Below are 16,751 nucleotides of genomic sequence, written 5' to 3' on the forward strand. Positions count from 1 at the left end.
TACAGCAAGGAACACTACAATACGTTCACTGTCGCAAGCGATAGCTTCCTGTTTAGGAATATGAAGCTTTCCGTGATTTCGATACGTGAAAGAATTCCAAGAAGACCATTCCACTTGTCTGCATGATCCGCCTGATCTTTTGTTTTGATTGTACAGTAAATATTGCACCGCAGCGAGCGTCCACCGTGGAAACAGTTCATGAGCACTACGCTCTCCCTGTTTCTTTAAATTACGTCAATTGGGTATTTCCGCACTTTTTGCAGGGGTGGAACCAGAGCTCTTCGGTGAAACTGTGCTGTCGTCACAATCGCAGACTCTGGTCTGCGAAGAGGGGCGGGGGAGCCGAAAGCGAGAGTAGCCTACAAACTTCTTCACGCTGGAGGAAGACACGAAAACAAACTGCCGCAAACCGAGAACGAAGAGTAAACTAATTTATACAGAACACACGGAAGAGAGTTGCTCCGGTCAATCGTGACTCGAGGTCGAATTTGGAGTAGAAAAAAGATGGCTAGTAGTGGTAAGTTATTCCAGCTAGAACTGCTCAAGCTAACTTGCTAAATTGAAGTGGCTGATTTCATTTTGTTTTAGCTTGATAGCTAGCAGGCTACTTGTTTTTGCCACAGGGAAATCCCCCACGTTTTCATGGAACGAGTACACCCACAGCAGAGCTGCACAATTAATGGAGACCTCGATTTATGGTCGGAAGTAGTATTATACAGCTCGGCTATGTTAGCTAGTTTGCTTAGTTATCTGCTTGATTAACGTTAGCTGTGAAGTATTGCGCAGATAATTATTGTTCTTCACGCCATCATAGCTGGCGCCGATTCAAGATGCAACTCGGGAACACATACATCGAAAAACTGCAACACTGTACTCGGAGGCCTTGTTCATTTCCTAAGCACGAACTGCAACTTGGTGTCTATCGTCTAGTTAAATAACCAGCTACAAAGTAAAACGCTCGAAGTTACTAGCCCGTACATTCCTCTCGCTGTTCTCCGTCTTTAAATGCATTAGCCGTGACCCTTGCCAAATAACTTGCTTTTGTCGACACATGATTTTTGTCCTATGTCTGATGACATCAGATTAATGGTATGCCTTTTCAGATATTCATGTTTCAATTCAGAGTACCTGACATTATTCATACAATGTTACATGTGACGAGTCACTAAGTACAGAACAATCATTGTCCTGCAAACCAGGTTAAACACGTTTAATATCGGCCTTGTGTACTGTTTACGACTTCGATGTTAATTTGGCAGTGGCACGTGAGTCCAACTGCGACGCGAGCACTCTTCTGACAACTAAGATCAACCTGTTCATGTAGGTTATTATCGCTCTGTTTGATGCTGGGTCACACTGAGGTCACTGATTGGATTGACGTCCCAGTTTCACTGTTTCATAGAATAAAATGATTGGAATCGCTTCTTCTTAGTCACCTCGAGGTGCAACCAGCAGTGTATGCCCCGCATTTAATGGGCAAAGTATGCTTGTATCTTGTGTTATAAATGTGCTTCTACAGCTTTCCAGTGTGCACCAGCGTCATTGTTGGATTACTATTGCATTTGCCTCTGGCGGCTGAAGCTATTTCCTGATTGGCACTGTATACAGTTCAGTGGATTTGTATGCATCTGTCACAAAGATGAGCTAATATGTGGCAAGTTAAAACCTCAAACTGAAAGTAAAATGCGTAGTGAAATGTGTGGGTGTGTCTTTGTAACGTGGGCTGATTTCCCTCACTCTGTTCTTGCACTGTTTGGCTATCGTCGACATGGTAAATGGACTGCATTTATATAGCGCTTTTATCCAAAGCGCTTTAAAATTGATGCCTCTCATTCACCCATTCACACACACTCTCACACCAACGGTGAAAGGCTGCCACGCAAGGTACCAATCAGCTCATTGGGAGCAATTAGGGACTAGGTGTCTTGCTCAGGGACACTTTGACACGCCCAGGGCGGGGGATCGAACCGGCAATCCTCCGACTGCCAGACAACCGCACTTACCTCCTGAGCTATGTTGCCCCATGGGTCCATTTGACGACATGATTGGTATGGGCTGCAGAATGTGAACTTGAGTTCTTTCTGTACACAGCTACCGTTGGGCATGCGTAGTCTATGTGAATGTGTAATCAAGGTTATTCTTGAGGCAGGTTAGTGCGTTGTGTGGAGACCACCAGCTTGTGGAATGGTACCCATCTTGTGGTAAAATCACAAATTGCTCAAATCCCTGCGGAGTGTTACATCCATTTCTGTTTGTTACATTTGTTGGGTTTAGCGACCAGTGCGTTTGTCATTACATTGAGGGGAAATTATCTTATTCCCTCCCACAAAATGGGGAGTTGTTTTGAAACTGAAAGTTATGTGGCTGTGAGAGAATAATCTCGGGATGATTCATACAAATATTCACATCTGCAAATGTCCACAAAGGGCATGTTGTGATCGGTGTTGGATGCTGGAGGCGCAGCGCAGTCACTGAATGCTTGTTTTGGAAGGAGCAGTTTGTTTGCTGGTCACATCTCTTGACTAACTCGCAGGCTGTAATTAAACAGTTTTACCACTAGTGGCGCCAGTGGGTGAAAAGCTAGTTTCGTAATTACAGCCAATAAGGGAGTGCCGCAGTGATGACGCGTTGTTGTACGGAAGTTTCTTCTGCCGTGGGTTCCCTCGGCAGATTTCCAATGATCTTCTCCCACAGGGATTTAGATTTCTGCAGAAAATGAGATCCCTGGTTAACATAAGCTTAAGAGAGTTTCACGTTTTATCTTGTGCCATAAATCACACACCACACCAATCTCTCAATCTGGAAGTTCGAAGCTGGTATGTGCTTTGCTAAGAGTTGCTAAGTCGTTGCAAGAATGCAACCTTTGTTGTGGTTTCCACAGAGCGACGTGTTAGCAACGTATAGCTAGCTTGAAACACACAGCTCCTTTAAAAATTTATGGTTTAGACATTAATGGGTGTATACATTAACCTTATGTCAACTACAGGCCTTATTTTATGCAGAAATCAAAATCTCTGTGGGGGGGATAAAGCATTGGAAATCTGCCGAGAGAACCCATGGCTCAAAAATACTAACACTTCCCGGTTTTAGGACTACAAACTGTGGCACTCTATACGAGCACTACCTGTTTGATTTTAATTGTTATTATTATTATTATTTTTGTTTTCACTGTTCTTCCCTTTTTCTTTCAAGTAACTAGTTATTTTTAACCAGTAAGTAATAACCTTCAGTTTGGGTGGTAAATCATTTCAAATTGCTGTCAGATTGATCATAAGGTTCTTTAACATGTATAATTTTAGATTTGAGAGGAAAACGGTGAGGTTGAGAGTAAGTAGAGCCTTTTAGGGTTGCACCACTTTTGGGGGTGCAGAGCATGGTCATGGCAGCAGTTGTTGTGTTCCAGAAGGATGGAGGAAACATCTGGGCTGGGAGTGCAGAACGGTGGCTGCTCTCCTGAACCCCCCCCCCCCCCCCCCCCCACCCCCAATCCCGTTTCCCATCCAGCAGCCAATAGCCAGTGTTCCCAGCAATGTCCTGAGCTCTTATCAAAGACTGGTGATTGGTGTAGTCAACAGAGGGATTGGGGAGCTGGAAGCCAGTCACGCATGCCGGTCGAGTGAGTGACACACCCGCAGCTTAAGTTTGACCCGGGTCATGGCGCCTGCATTGTCTCGGTCTAGGAAATGGTGGCGGGCACACGTGCCTTTTTGGGCCAGGTCTGTTTGCATAGCTGCCAAGTGAGGTGGCGTCCCTGCAGCCCGTCTGTGAATCAAGTCAATAGAAGCTCATTCGGGTCCCTCCTGGTGAACCGTCCCATCTGACCCTTTTAGGGATGATATGCGAGGGATTGTTTGTTGGGCTCTACGTGTTTGCACGGCATCAGTGTTTGTGGCTTTAGCAGGACAGAGGCTGGTTCTCACCGTCGCGGCTGGCTCAGGATCTCCGTTTCCCGTCTGAGACCTGGGTGCAAGTTTGGTCATGACTCAGCAACCGAAGAGGAGCTGTTTTGAAACCGAAATGAAAAAGAGAGGGGGAGAGAAGCTGGAGCAGAGTGAGAGCGAGGTGACCTAATATTATGATAAGAAATGTGCATTTTTTTCCGTTTTAAAAAACGCTTTACCCCCTTTTCACGCATTTGGAAGGCCCAGTCATATTTTTTTGGCTCGCTGGCACAAGCTGTGTCCATTCGGGAGGTTGCAGACGAGCATGGGCTCTGCCCACAGCCACCTCTCCCCGTCACTGCACAGTTCGCGAGTCGGGCTTGCACTGACCACGAGTGGGAGGAGCTTAACAGGCGGACCTGGGGACAACCAATCAAACGGCAGGAGTCAATGATGCGTGATGAGACGCTATCGTCCCTGCTGACGGAAGTTGTCCCTGGGTGGCACGAGAGCTAATCGGGCATCGTCCTAAAGGCCTGGGCACCGACTGTCCTGGGCACCGATTGCGGGCTGCATAACAAACAGTGGGGCGGGGGCAAGCGGGCGAGTGTGGGCAGTGCTTCCTTGCACCAGAATGGCGCCTTTACCCCAGGGCTGCTGAGTGAAATTCGTGGGCCTGGCACAAACTCTCCTCAGTGTGTTTTACTCAGTAATATTCACCACAATTTCACAGGCCATCGGGGCCCCCCTCCTGCAGGCTCTGGGACAATATACCCATTTGTCCCCCCCCCGATGGCAGCCCTGCCTTTTCCAGTGAAATATGTGTAACCATTTTCTTTTTTTTTTTTACCTGAGAAGAAATCTGAGCTATGGATGTTGTTTTGTTTTTGTTTTTTTTTTGTTTGTTTTAAAAATATTTGTGGGAATTGTGGCACAACTGGAAAACCTAGTAATGTGACTCCGCCCCCGAGGGATTGGCTCGGCAGCGCGGCTGGTTTGAGATGATTCGACGCTCGCCCGCCACGGCGCGGGCCCCCGGGCACTTCTTCCCCTCCGCGCGGCGCTCTGAGCTGGCCTCGCCTGGCGTGACGAGGACGGCCGCTCCCGGCAAGCGCGCGCTGCGGCGGCGGCGTCCTGCTAGCTCGGCGGAGCTCCGGCCACTCCCGGCCTGCATGCGGTAGGCTACGTGCTGCGCAGGATCTTTTTTTTTTCGGGAGCCGACCGCCGAGCCCTGGCTCATTCTGCTTGTTATCAAGTCCACTCCGTTCCCGATAAGAAAGTTTGTTGAACTTGGGTTTGCAGTTTGCAGGAATTCCACTTGGCCGAACCCCCTAGGTAACGTAGGGTTTTTTTTTTTCCTCTCGGTTTCTACCACAGGTCTGTGTTTATATTGCGCAAGCGCTTGACCTGGGAAGCTTTATATCCGCAAGCTGGACGGCGGTTGTGAACGCTTTCGGCCGCTGGGACTTCCCCTATGTCTGGCGAAATGCTTACCATTAATAGAAGCACAACTCTAACGGACAAGGAAAGCACGCCAGACAAAGCTATGGGTGTGATGTGATTTCAGTTGATCAAACAGACTTTTGTCGGGTCAACTTTTTGATGATATCTGATGCTGAAGGTCGTAGTTCATCTATTGTCTGTTCTACATGAAACATACAGGTGATGGCAAGTGTTTTGTGCATTAAGAAAGTTAGCCACGGGACCATTAGCATTGGTATTGACCGATTCACCAGTAGAAGCCTGCTAGTGATTTTTGTTCATTTTTGCATTTTGAATGTTGGGTTATCCTGAGGGTTTTGTCTCACTGCATTTCTGAAATACTGTCTTTGCCCTCTGTGCCTGTAGGTATATTTGGATGGGGTCCAGCTATGAACCAAGGTAAGAAGAATTCCATGTTCTCTGAAAGGCAGTGACAGCATGAAAAAATAGATGTTCAAATTGTTTGCATTTTTTAATGAGCTTGACGGATCAGGTGATGAAGAGGATTCGTTAAGGAAGCCTTTGTAATTCTAGGATCTGTAACGTTAACGTGGAGCGAGGAGGCTCTTGGCTGATACTTGGTTGGATCTACCGAGAGCAGACCACTTGCGTTTGAGTGTCCAGGCAGACTCTATCCCTGGGTTTTTGTGTCAGAAATCAGCTCTAGGGCCATGTCCAAAAAAAAACCTGCTTACTTGCCTACTATTGAGTTTATGTGTTGAGTACACTGGATGAGAAGGTTAAGCAGATAAAAATTTCTCTAACTGTAGTGTCCTTAAAATCCCCGGATGATACGATTATATCCGGGGTTTCACTGAGTGTATTTGGGAGCACACTTTTCAGGAAGTAAACCATACTTTTTAGGAGGTCCCATAAGAGGCGGGGCCTTTTTACTACAGGGGTGGCACGTCTTACGACGCTTCCGCAGTACAGTTGGAAAATAGTATGGAGGATATTTTTTTGCATACTGCCCATCACATACTAAATAGTGTGCACTAAACCATAGGCATTATGTTTAGTGGAGAGTGGACAAGTACGTACTTTGAGGACGCAGCGGTTAGGAGGCTGTTTGGGACTCTGCCTCGGTTCCCGTTCCTTTGGCGGGGTTGACGGTAGGACCGGTGAGTGAGCCGGGCTGTGATGTCTCCACAGGGAACCCTTACCTGGAGATCATAGAGCAGCCCAAGCAGAGGGGCATGCGCTTCAGGTACAAGTGTGAGGGCCGGTCAGCGGGTAGCATCCCGGGCGAGAAGAGCAACGACACGACCAAGACGCACCCCGCCATCAAGGTGAGAGCGCGGACGGCGGCTTTTACGCTGGGACAAACACAGACTTCACACCGTGCTGCAAAGCAATAGATGCTCACATCACACACAACACTCTACACTGTGAGGACAGTTATCCTCCAATCACACACCACACTCTACACTGTGAGGACAGTTATCCTCCAATCACACACCACTCTGTTCACTGTGAGGACAGCGATTATCCAATCACACACCACACTCTACACTGTGGGGACAGTTATCCTCAAATCACACACCACACTCTACACGGAAGACAGTTATCCTCCAATCACACACCACACTGTTCACTGTGAGGACAGCGATTATCCAATCACACACCACACTCTACACTGTGGGGACAGTGATCCTCCAATCACACACCACACTCTACACTGTGAGGATAGTTATCCTCCAATCACACACCACACTGTTCACTGTGAGAACACTGATCCTCCAATCACTTATCACACTCTGAACTGTGAGGACATTTACCCTCCAATCACACACCACACTCTACACTGTGAGAACACTGATCCTCCAATCACACACCACACTGTTCACTGTGAGGACAGTTATCCTCCAATCACACACCACACTGTTCACTGTGAGAACACTGATCCTCCAATCACACACCACACTCTACACTGTGAGGACAGTGATCCTCCAATCACACACCACACTATACACTGTGGGGACAGTTATCCTCCAATCACACACCACACTCTACACTGAGGACAGTTATCCTCCAATCACACACCGCACTATACACTGTGAGGACCGTGATCCTCCAATCACACACCACACTCTACATTGTGAGGACAGTGATCCTCCAATCACACACCACACTGTTCACTGTGAGGACAGTTATCCTCCAATCACACACCACACTCTACACTGTGAGGACAGTTATCCTCCAATCACACACCACACTCTACACTGTGAGAACACTGATCCTCCAATCACACACCACAGTCTACACTGAGGACAGTGATCCTCCAATCACACACCACACTGTTCACTGTGAGGACCGTGATCCTCCAATCACACACCACACTCTACACTGTGAGGACAGTTATCCTCCAATCACACACCACACTCTACACTGTGAGGACAGTTATCCTCCAATCACACACCACACTCTACACTGTGAGGACAGTTATCCTCCAATCACACACCACACTCTACACTGTGGGGACAGTTATCCTCCAATCCAATGTAATGTATAATGTAATGTAATGTAATCACACACCACACTGTTCACTGTGAGAACACTGATCCTCCAATCACACACCGCACTATACACTGTGAGGACAGTGATCCTCCAATCACACACCACACTCTACAATGTGAGGACAGTTATCCTCCAATCACACACCACACTCTACACTGTGAGAACACTGATCCTCCAATCACACACCACACTGTTCACTGTGAGTACAGTGATCCTCCAATCGCAAACCACGCTCTACACTGTGAGGACACTGATCCTCCAATCACAACGCACTGCACAATGAGGCCAGTGATTCTTCAGTCGCACACACCACCCTGAATATACACTCTGATCTTCGGCTGCAGTGTGGAGTTAATGCTGGTAGTTCCAGTTCATTACCCTCTCCTCTCCCGTAAACAGGTCCACAACTACAGTGGCCCACTCCGCGTGCGCATTTCCCTGGTCACCAAAACTCCTCCCTACAAGCCACACCCCCACGAGCTCGTTGGCAAGGACTGTAAGCACGGTTACTACGAGGCCGATCTGCAGGACAGACGCGTGCACAGGTACGCTAGAACTGTGTGTGTGTGTGCGTGAAAACAAACGTGAGAAAGTGCCTGAAAGTGTTTGTGTGTGCGCGATTCTGTCCATCCGACGCTGACACAAACATACAAGGACGTGCATAATCAAATGAAACCACAAAGATGTAGAGGAGAGTCTGTATATATGGGATTTCCTCCGGAAGGCATATGGCCACTGGAGGGGTCAGTGTTTACGTAGATCGCTTTGAGGCTGTGCTCTTCAAAATCACAATTGTTGAAGCTGTGTGATAACAGGATAGAACATGCAACAAAAAAGAAAAATGAAAAAACAGCACCATCAGATGCAAAAATTAATGATTTGAATATGGGCATGGGCAGCCTATAATGATTCATGTATGACTGAAGAGTGTGAAATGTGAACATCAAGTGTGAACTGCGAGTCTGTTTCTTGGGGAAGTGAACAAGGCGGGATGTGCTTACTGCATTATGGAGGAAAGCTTTGGTGCTCAAAGTCTGGGTTTGCTCATGAGAACATAATAATATCGCAAGAGTTTGAACATGGCAATGGCATCGCTACCATTTATTTCGTCTCAAGACAAGGTACAAACATGCTGGTATGTGCGCTGGGCCAAAAAAAACAAAAACAAAAAAAATGAGTTTAGTTTATTTGACAAAATTAAAACACATGTATCAAAAGACTTGCATGTGAGAAATTGTCAGGGATAACACAAAAAAGTCCTGGACTTATTTCCATCGTGGTCCTTGATGTTCCATCAAATGAGGAAATAAAATGAAAGAAATGGTGGCAACTGGTGTGAACAGCTATGCAGAAAAGCTGCAAAAAAGGGTATGGCTATATTTAAAGACAAAAGTTATTTGGCAGTAAGCATGTACATGCATACATTCATGCATACAAATACATGTTAAACATTTATGGCTTTTTTCTGGCAAAATAATTTTATATTTGATTTAATTACCTCTACCCTCCCAGTCGGTCAATAAAACTTTATTTAATGTAACACCATTAACAAGGGTGCATTGCAGAGAAGCCCAGAGCAGATGGACATTCTTGACCCGATTGAACCCCTTAAAGTTTTAAGCTCTGTCTCCGTTGAGAACACAAGTGGTGTAAATGAAGAGGGCTGTGAAAAGCACTGCTGCATTGTGGGGGCTCCAAGACAGCGGCTAACACTGAGCCCAGCGTCGCGGCTTCCTGTGTTTTGACTGAAGCGCCCTCTGCTGGCCGTTTCGCTCTCTGCACGCAGCTTTCAGAATCTGGGCATTCAGTGCGTGAAGAAGAAAGATGTGGCCGAGGCCATTTCCTGCAGGTTGCAGACGCACAACAATCCCTACAACAGTGAGTACTGCACGCCGTTCTGGCTGTGGCACACAGCTCGCTGGAGTCATGCTTTACCACTTGAGTCAATACACTGTATTTTGCTCTCTTCAGCTTTTATGTCTGTTGACCTGTGTGTGTGTGTGCGCGTGTGTGCCCCTGTGTGTGTGTGTGTGTGTGTGTGTGTGTCTATGTGCGTGTGCGTGCGCATGTGTGTGTGTGTGCGTGCGCATGTGTGTGTGTGCGTGCGTGCGCGTGTGTCCCTGTGTGCGTGCGTTTCTCCCTGCAGTTTCTGAGGCGGAGGTGTGGGCGGAGGAGTACGACCTGAACGCGGTGCGGCTCTGCTTCCAGGCCTCCATCTCCCTGCCCACGGGGGAGATCTGCCCCCTGGAGCCTGTGGTGTCCCAGCCCATATACGACAACCGTGAGTCTGCAGCACATACACACGCACACTCACACACATACACACGCACGCACACACACTCACACTTTCACTCCCAGCCCATATACGACAACCGTGAGTCTGCAGCACATACACACTCACACACATACGCACACACGCACGCGCACACACTCACACACTCACACTTTCACTCCCAGCCCCTATACGACAACCGTGAGTCTGCAGCACACACGTACATGGTGTAATGGTGAGGGGGGGAGGGGGTCATGCTGGGGGTAAACGCTTCCCTCTGCTCCTCTTCTCCCCTCAGGGGCTCCCAACACCGCCGAGCTGAAGATCTGTCGGGTGAACAAGAACTCCGGGAGCTGCAGGGGCGGCGATGAAATCTTCCTTCTGTGTGACAAAGTGCAGAAAGGTCTGTCGCTACCCTCTGCCAGTCTATCTCACTGTATATCTGTCCGTCTCTCCCCTCAGTCTCTGCCTCTCTCTCCCTCTCCCCCCTTTCTCTATCTCTCCCTCTCTCTTACTGTCTCTCTATCTCACTCTGTCTCTGTCTCTCTCTCTCTCTCTCACTCTCTCTCTCCCCCCCCTCCCTCTGTCTTTCACTCAGTCTTTTTTACTGGGAGTTTTAAAAGAAACAAAGTCAAGCCAGCTGCAGATGCACTGTTGGGTGAGAACCTGCCATAATTGTCAGAAAGCAAAGGGGATGGTTCCTCTGTACAGATAATGGCTTGTCTCTGGTACACTGACTGCTATCCCCCCTCCTCCTCCAGAGGACATCGAGGTGCGCTTCTACCTGGACTCCTGGGAGGGGAAAGGGTCCTTCTCCCAGGCGGACGTCCACCGGCAGGTGGCCATCGTCTTCCGCACGCCCCCCTACAGTGACCCCCACCTCACGGAGCCCGTGCGGGTGAAGATGCAGCTGCGCAGGCCGTCCGATCGCGAGGTCAGCGAGCCCGTGGACTTCCAGTACCTGCCTGCCGACCAAGGTGTGTGCCCGCCCTCGCGTCCGATTGGCTGGATTAACCCCCTCTCAGGCGTCAGGTCACATATATGTGATTAGAATGTTCCAGATGGTCAACTCGAGCATTCCTCCATTCCTCTGTTCCTCCCCAACTAGGACGTTTTGGTTGGGTTAGGAACAGGAGGTTTTGGTTGGGTTAGGAACCAGAGGTTTTGGTTGGGTCAGGAACAGGAGGTTTTGGTTGGGTTAGGAACAGGAGGTTTTGGTTGGGTTAGGAACAGGAGGTTTGCAGTGTTTCTGGTTTGTGTTGCTTCACTAAATGTTTGCCTTCAACCACAACCCTTCATGCATACTTTTTTTAAATTTTAATTTAAAAATAATATAAAAGCTGGCAGATGGTAAAATACCGAACCTCAGCTGCAGAAGAGACGGAACTAACGATATTTTAAAAAAAGGAACATAGGGAAGCCGGTCACGCGGCAGCTGTGCAGCGTCTGGTCTGCGGTGTGACTCTGGGCGCTGATCTCGCCTCTGTCTCCCCACAGATGAGTACAGACTGATGGAGAAGAGGAAGCGCACTGAGGGAATGTTCCAGAACCTGAAGCTGGGAAACAGCATGCCAGGTGAGTGTCCCCTTAGCTTGGCTGTTTTTTGTTCCGTTTTGCTGTTTGTGTGGGTAGTTTGCTAGTCTAGGGGTTCTGCTTCAGCAGATGATGAGTGATTCAGGTGATGAATACCTGACCGTTGTTCTGTGGACAAACCTGATGTAATTAAGCGAAGCAATGGTGTTAATACGCAACTAAAACAACGTATAGAAAGTTTTAATGTTATATCGATGAAGGTTGATTAGAGTTAAATGCTTTGGTAATGTAGTGTGTAAATGATCATAGCGAGTACAGATAAATCTGAAAAACAACAGTAGTCCTTGCAGATGAAACCCCTTTTGGGTCTCCTGCCGAATCTCTACTTTTCAGTGAAAATGGGAAACTGGAGCAGCAGGAATGGTTCATGCAGTGCAGTGGTAACCAACCCTGTTTCTAGAGATCCACCGTCCTGCAGGTTTTCACTCCAACCCTAACAAAGCCACACCTCATTCAACAGCTAGAGATCTCGTTGAGCTGCCAATTAATGAAAGAGTCAGGTGTGCCAAATTAGTGTTGAAATGAAAAGCTTCCGGGTGGTAGATTCCTAGGAACAAGGTTGGTTGCCGCTGCTTCAGTGGGTCTGGTCTAACGGGCCGGGGGGGAATTTCAGGGCCTGTGTCTGGAGAGAGGAGACCATTCCCCGCGGCCAGGAGAACAGTGCCTGCTTCCAAACCCCCAGCCGCTCGGGTGCAGCCTGGTAAGCCAGCGATCCACAAGTAGATTGATCTTTTTTTGGAAGTTCAGGCTTTGCACTAAAACGCACACGCAGAAGTCGAACTAACACTGTCATTGTCTCCCTTGTGCAGTTGCTAAAGCATTTCTCAGCCCTGGTATGAACGTGGACAATCAAAACACAAATATGAAGAGTTTTTCGTTTCATTTTGCTGCAAGAAGTGACACGTGAAGGGCATTTTGTAACGTCAGTGTTGAATGCAAAGTGCCCCGCGTTTGTACTGGGCACTCAGTGAGTGCCCTGTGTTTGTACTGGGCACTGAGCGGGTACCCCGCGTTTGCACTGGGCACTCAGTGAGTGCCCTGTGTTTGTACTGGGCACTGAGCGGGTGCCCTGCGTTTGTACTGGGCACTCAGGCCCTGTGTTTGCACTGGGCACTCAGGGGGTGCCCTGTGTTTGTACTGGGCACTCAGTGAGTGCCCTGCGTTTGCACTGGGCACTCAGGCCCTGCGTTTGCACTGGGCACTCAGGGGGTGCCCTGTGTTTGTACTGGGCACTCAGTGAGTGCCCTGCGTTTGTACTGGGCACTCAGTGAGTGCCCTGCGTTTGTACTGGGCACTGAGCGGGTGCCCTGCGTTTGTACTGGGCACTCAGTGGGCTCTGTTTGTTTTGTCCCTTGCAGTGGTACACCCTGTGGCTCCGGTGGCTCCAGTCAAACCCTCGCCGTTTTTTGGCCAGCAGCCGGGCCAGTTGTTCTCCGCCCCGCCCAAGCCGGAGGCGGTCCCCGTCTCGGAACCCTGGCAGTTCCGCGGCGGCCTCGCTCTGGACTCCCAGCCGACGGCCTCCACGGTGACCAGCCTCTCCGCCCCCGGCCCCGCCCCTTCCGCGGCAGCCCCCTCCCAAGACTTCCGCACCGTGAACCTGTCCGACCTGTTCGGGTTCAACTTCCCCTTCTCCAGCAGCCAGGAAACGGGGTCCAAGCTGGGCGCTGCTGACGGAGCAGGAGGAGGTGCAGGAGGAGGCGGAGGAGGCGGAGTCGGGGCGGGAGTTCCCGAGGCCGCCGTCCACTCGGAGCCCGGGTCCGCCTTCGGGGCGATTGGGTCGGGGGCGCGGTTCAGGACAGACCACGCGCTGGGCGACGAAGAGCTGGCCGAGTTCCCCTGCCTGAGGGACGCCCACGTGTCCGGCAATCTGGACAGCATCGACACCGAGGCCTTCCAGGCCCTGCTGGGCCAGAGCGGCATGGCGGGGGATGGTCTGGGCAACGCCGGGGGGTCCTGCCCCATGGCCCAGTCCTCCTCAGCCTCCGACAGTTCCGCTCACGAGCCCCCCGACCTGTCCGCCAACAACCACGTCTGCGGGGGCACGTGGATGAATTACCCCAACAGCATCATGAGCCTGCTGCAGAACGAGGGCATGATGGAGGTCCCCATGGCCGCGGCGAGCAACCCCCCGGTCCTCGACGACCTGGACGACCTGGACGAGGACCGCCTCATGTCCCTTCTGAACTGCGGCACCCCGCCCAGCTTCATGCCCGGACACCACACTTAACCCCGCCTACTCCCTGCTTCTTCGTTGGCCAAACTGAGCTGCCCCAATGTGTTCCCCCCTCCCCCTCTGTCCTCCCCCAGCAGTTCTGGTCATGCTGTTGTTGCCATGGTGCTGGAGGGGCTCAGGCAACAAACAGTCAAAATGGGGAAGGTTTGAGACTTTTCAGACGAGGGGTTCGTTTCTCCTTGTTATAGGTGTGGGTTTGCTCAGGACCTCCCAAGCTATGCCGGGGCATATTAAACAGGAATTTGTATATAGTGGGGGGGGGGGGGGGGACCCTGTTTTAACAGGGCCATACATGTATCTGGAGTCTGCTGAAAGCCAGAGAGGTCATGCCCACGTAAGTGTTTTTATAAATGTTGTCAAATATGAATATGCAATGCACACCGCCCAGGAAAAAAAAGAAAAAGAAAAAAGTGGGCGGGGCTAGACTGAAGGAAGTACTTTTTATTCAAAGCAACTGGACAACTGTAAACTTGCTTTTGTTGTATCATGACTGTACGTTACTGTCCAGGACCCCACTGTATTTCAGTGTGTCTACAGAAGAAGATGCTCCACAGCGCACATCTTGTTAAATGTCTCCACTGGAAAATCCTGACCCCCTATAAAGCAGCCTTGCCAAGAAGTGTCTTCAGGGTCACAGGACGAAGTTGCAACTGTTCGGTCCGTACCGTGGGTTCGAGAACCTTGGATGTGAACGTGCTGGAAAGAAACCGTGAAGAAAATCCACAGCAAAATACAGTTTTGGTCTCATTATTGCTGATCTGATTCTTTGTTCCCTTTTGGACATACTGAGGTAACTCAAGAGAAGCTTGCTGTGTTGCAGACAGCCTCACAAGTCCTGCCTGCAGAAGTGTGGTGGAACAATTCCCTCATTTTGGGGCGAGGTGTGGATCCCAGTCCAATATACTGGTGCTGTTCCATTCAGCAGCGGGGAGTGTTTGGACTTCCTGTTCCTCCCAGAATGGCAGGGGGCAGTAGGGCAGTTGAATAGCTAGTAGAGAGAGGGCCAGCAGTTCACAGCAGACTCTCTTCAGGGGAAAGACTAGTGTGCCTTACTTACCGGCTAAAGTTGTAGCAGTGAAAAAAGAGGGATGGCTCACCTCCAGCCCTGGAGCGGTTCCACCAGTTCCCCACCTCTCTTCCAGTCTCCAGTCTTCCAGGCTGGGTAGGAAAGTCAAGCAGGCTCGGTAGAGCCCGTTGTTTGGTTAGTCAAAGTGCCTGGTGGGAACCAAAACTGTGTGGGCACTGTTTCCCTCCAGGACTAGAGATGAGCAACCCCAGTGTACAGTTTACTGAGCGGAACTTGTTTCAGACTGCTTGCATGGCGGAAAATTGGTTCCCTGAAAGGGAAACGAAGAGAAACGTGACATCCCCAATCTTCTCTTGTGCAGTCGGTGGCTATTTCCTGACACTGCATGAAATGCTGTGTCTCGTTTCCCTGAACGGCTATGAGCTGGAGTTCAGGGCAGGAAGCTAACTTTTTTTTTGTCCACTGGCCACAGTGGCTGACGCATCCCAATATTCACCAGCCAAGTTAACTGTTTTAATGGACAACTAGGCATTTAGAACTGAACAGGTCCTCCAAGTGATGGGTGGTTACCTAAGGAGCTGGCAAGAGTAGACTGTTACCAGCCAGATAAATATTACCAGAATTTGGCTGGTGGCTGGTGTTGAGTTCCCACCCAGTGTACATTTGTACAGTATCTTTGTTTTTACTTGTGTGTCCGTCTCTATACTTTGTTGTCTCATTTCTTTATGAGGATTTTAATTTCAAAAACACCCGCTTGTTAGCTGATTAACAAGACCAGGTCAAAACCTAGTATATGGCTGGACCTAACACACTTCATCCAGCCGACCAATGGTGTAACTTTATAACTCGGCCGACCAATGGTGTAACTTCGTCACTCACTCAGTCAGACATTCACGTTTGTAGGGCTGGCCCCGCTGTTGCGGTCCAGACAAAAAAACAAAACAGGATTAGTTCTGCAAGTGGCATTACTCCAGATGAAATGAGCAGATGTAGCCAGTTTCTAGCAACTTGTCAGATAGTTGTGTATACCACAAGTTCTCAAGTGGCTCAAGTTTGATGCCTTCATGTCTTTTATTGTGTCCTTATTGTCACTTGCCATACGGCAGCACAGAAACATTGTAAATGACTTCGCTATGATGTGCCTTTATTCTCAGTAACGGTTGTACGCATAATCTGTACGCAAGCACACACTTTATATTTTCACAAATACATTCACACACAACACCGAAGTAAATAAAAATCCAGTACGAACATCATGGTAGTAAACACACTGACGTTGCATTGACTTGAGACTGTTCAATACGCATACTGAAAATAAACAGAAACTTCTGCCTGGACATTATTTTTATTACTGTTTGGGACTATATGTCACAGTTATTTATTTGCTCATCGGCTCCTACCCATCTCACGGTCAATTTATGGGTCTGCAGCTTTGAAAATTGCAGAACTTGTTTCTACCGTTGTTGCCACAGGAAATATATTTTTGGGGATTGTGCAGTAACCATGGTAACATCTGCTAAAACAAAAATCTGCGTCTGCTTCCTCCTTCAGATGTTGGTAAACACATTTGGCCCCCCATTATCTTTTCTGGGAAACAAATCTATGTGGATATTTTGTGCAAAATGGCTATGCATATATACATATTAAACCTAAATATATAGACCAAACAAGTACTGATTCCATTTGAATTGTTCATTGTAAACTTATTTTGTGTTGTTGATCTGGGGGGGGGGGGAGGGGGGATGG

The 16,751-nt window shown here is 49.0% G+C and overlaps 1 protein-coding gene across 1 annotated transcript; it reads left to right on the forward strand.

Annotated features, from left to right (window-relative positions):
• Nucleotides 1–256: 256 nt before the first annotated feature.
• Nucleotides 257–16,518, forward strand: rela (v-rel avian reticuloendotheliosis viral oncogene homolog A). The gene is made up of 11 exons (XM_035410170.1): nucleotides 257–517; nucleotides 5,730–5,762; nucleotides 6,516–6,652; nucleotides 8,280–8,425; nucleotides 9,667–9,758; nucleotides 10,027–10,161; nucleotides 10,451–10,555; nucleotides 10,914–11,129; nucleotides 11,650–11,727; nucleotides 12,359–12,445; nucleotides 13,104–16,518. Exons 1-11 carry the CDS (start codon nucleotides 505–507, stop codon nucleotides 13,970–13,972), a joined length of 1,911 nt encoding a protein of 636 aa, XP_035266061.1. The 5' UTR covers nucleotides 257–504; the 3' UTR covers nucleotides 13,973–16,518.
• Nucleotides 16,519–16,751: the final 233 nt, after the last annotated feature.

Source organism: Anguilla anguilla, chromosome 3, assembly GCF_013347855.1.
Source record: "Anguilla anguilla isolate fAngAng1 chromosome 3, fAngAng1.pri, whole genome shotgun sequence".
Lineage (NCBI taxonomy): Eukaryota > Metazoa > Chordata > Actinopteri > Anguilliformes > Anguillidae > Anguilla > Anguilla anguilla.

Excerpts from the sequence above, each read along its gene's own strand:
- rela (XM_035410170.1), top strand. Across the intron at positions 6,653-8,279 it reads AGACGCACCCCGCCATCAAG|GTCCACAACTACAGTGGCCC; the intron begins GTGAGAGCGCGG and ends TCCCGTAAACAG. Across the intron at positions 11,130-11,649 it reads GTACCTGCCTGCCGACCAAG|ATGAGTACAGACTGATGGAG; the intron begins GTGTGTGCCCGC and ends GTCTCCCCACAG.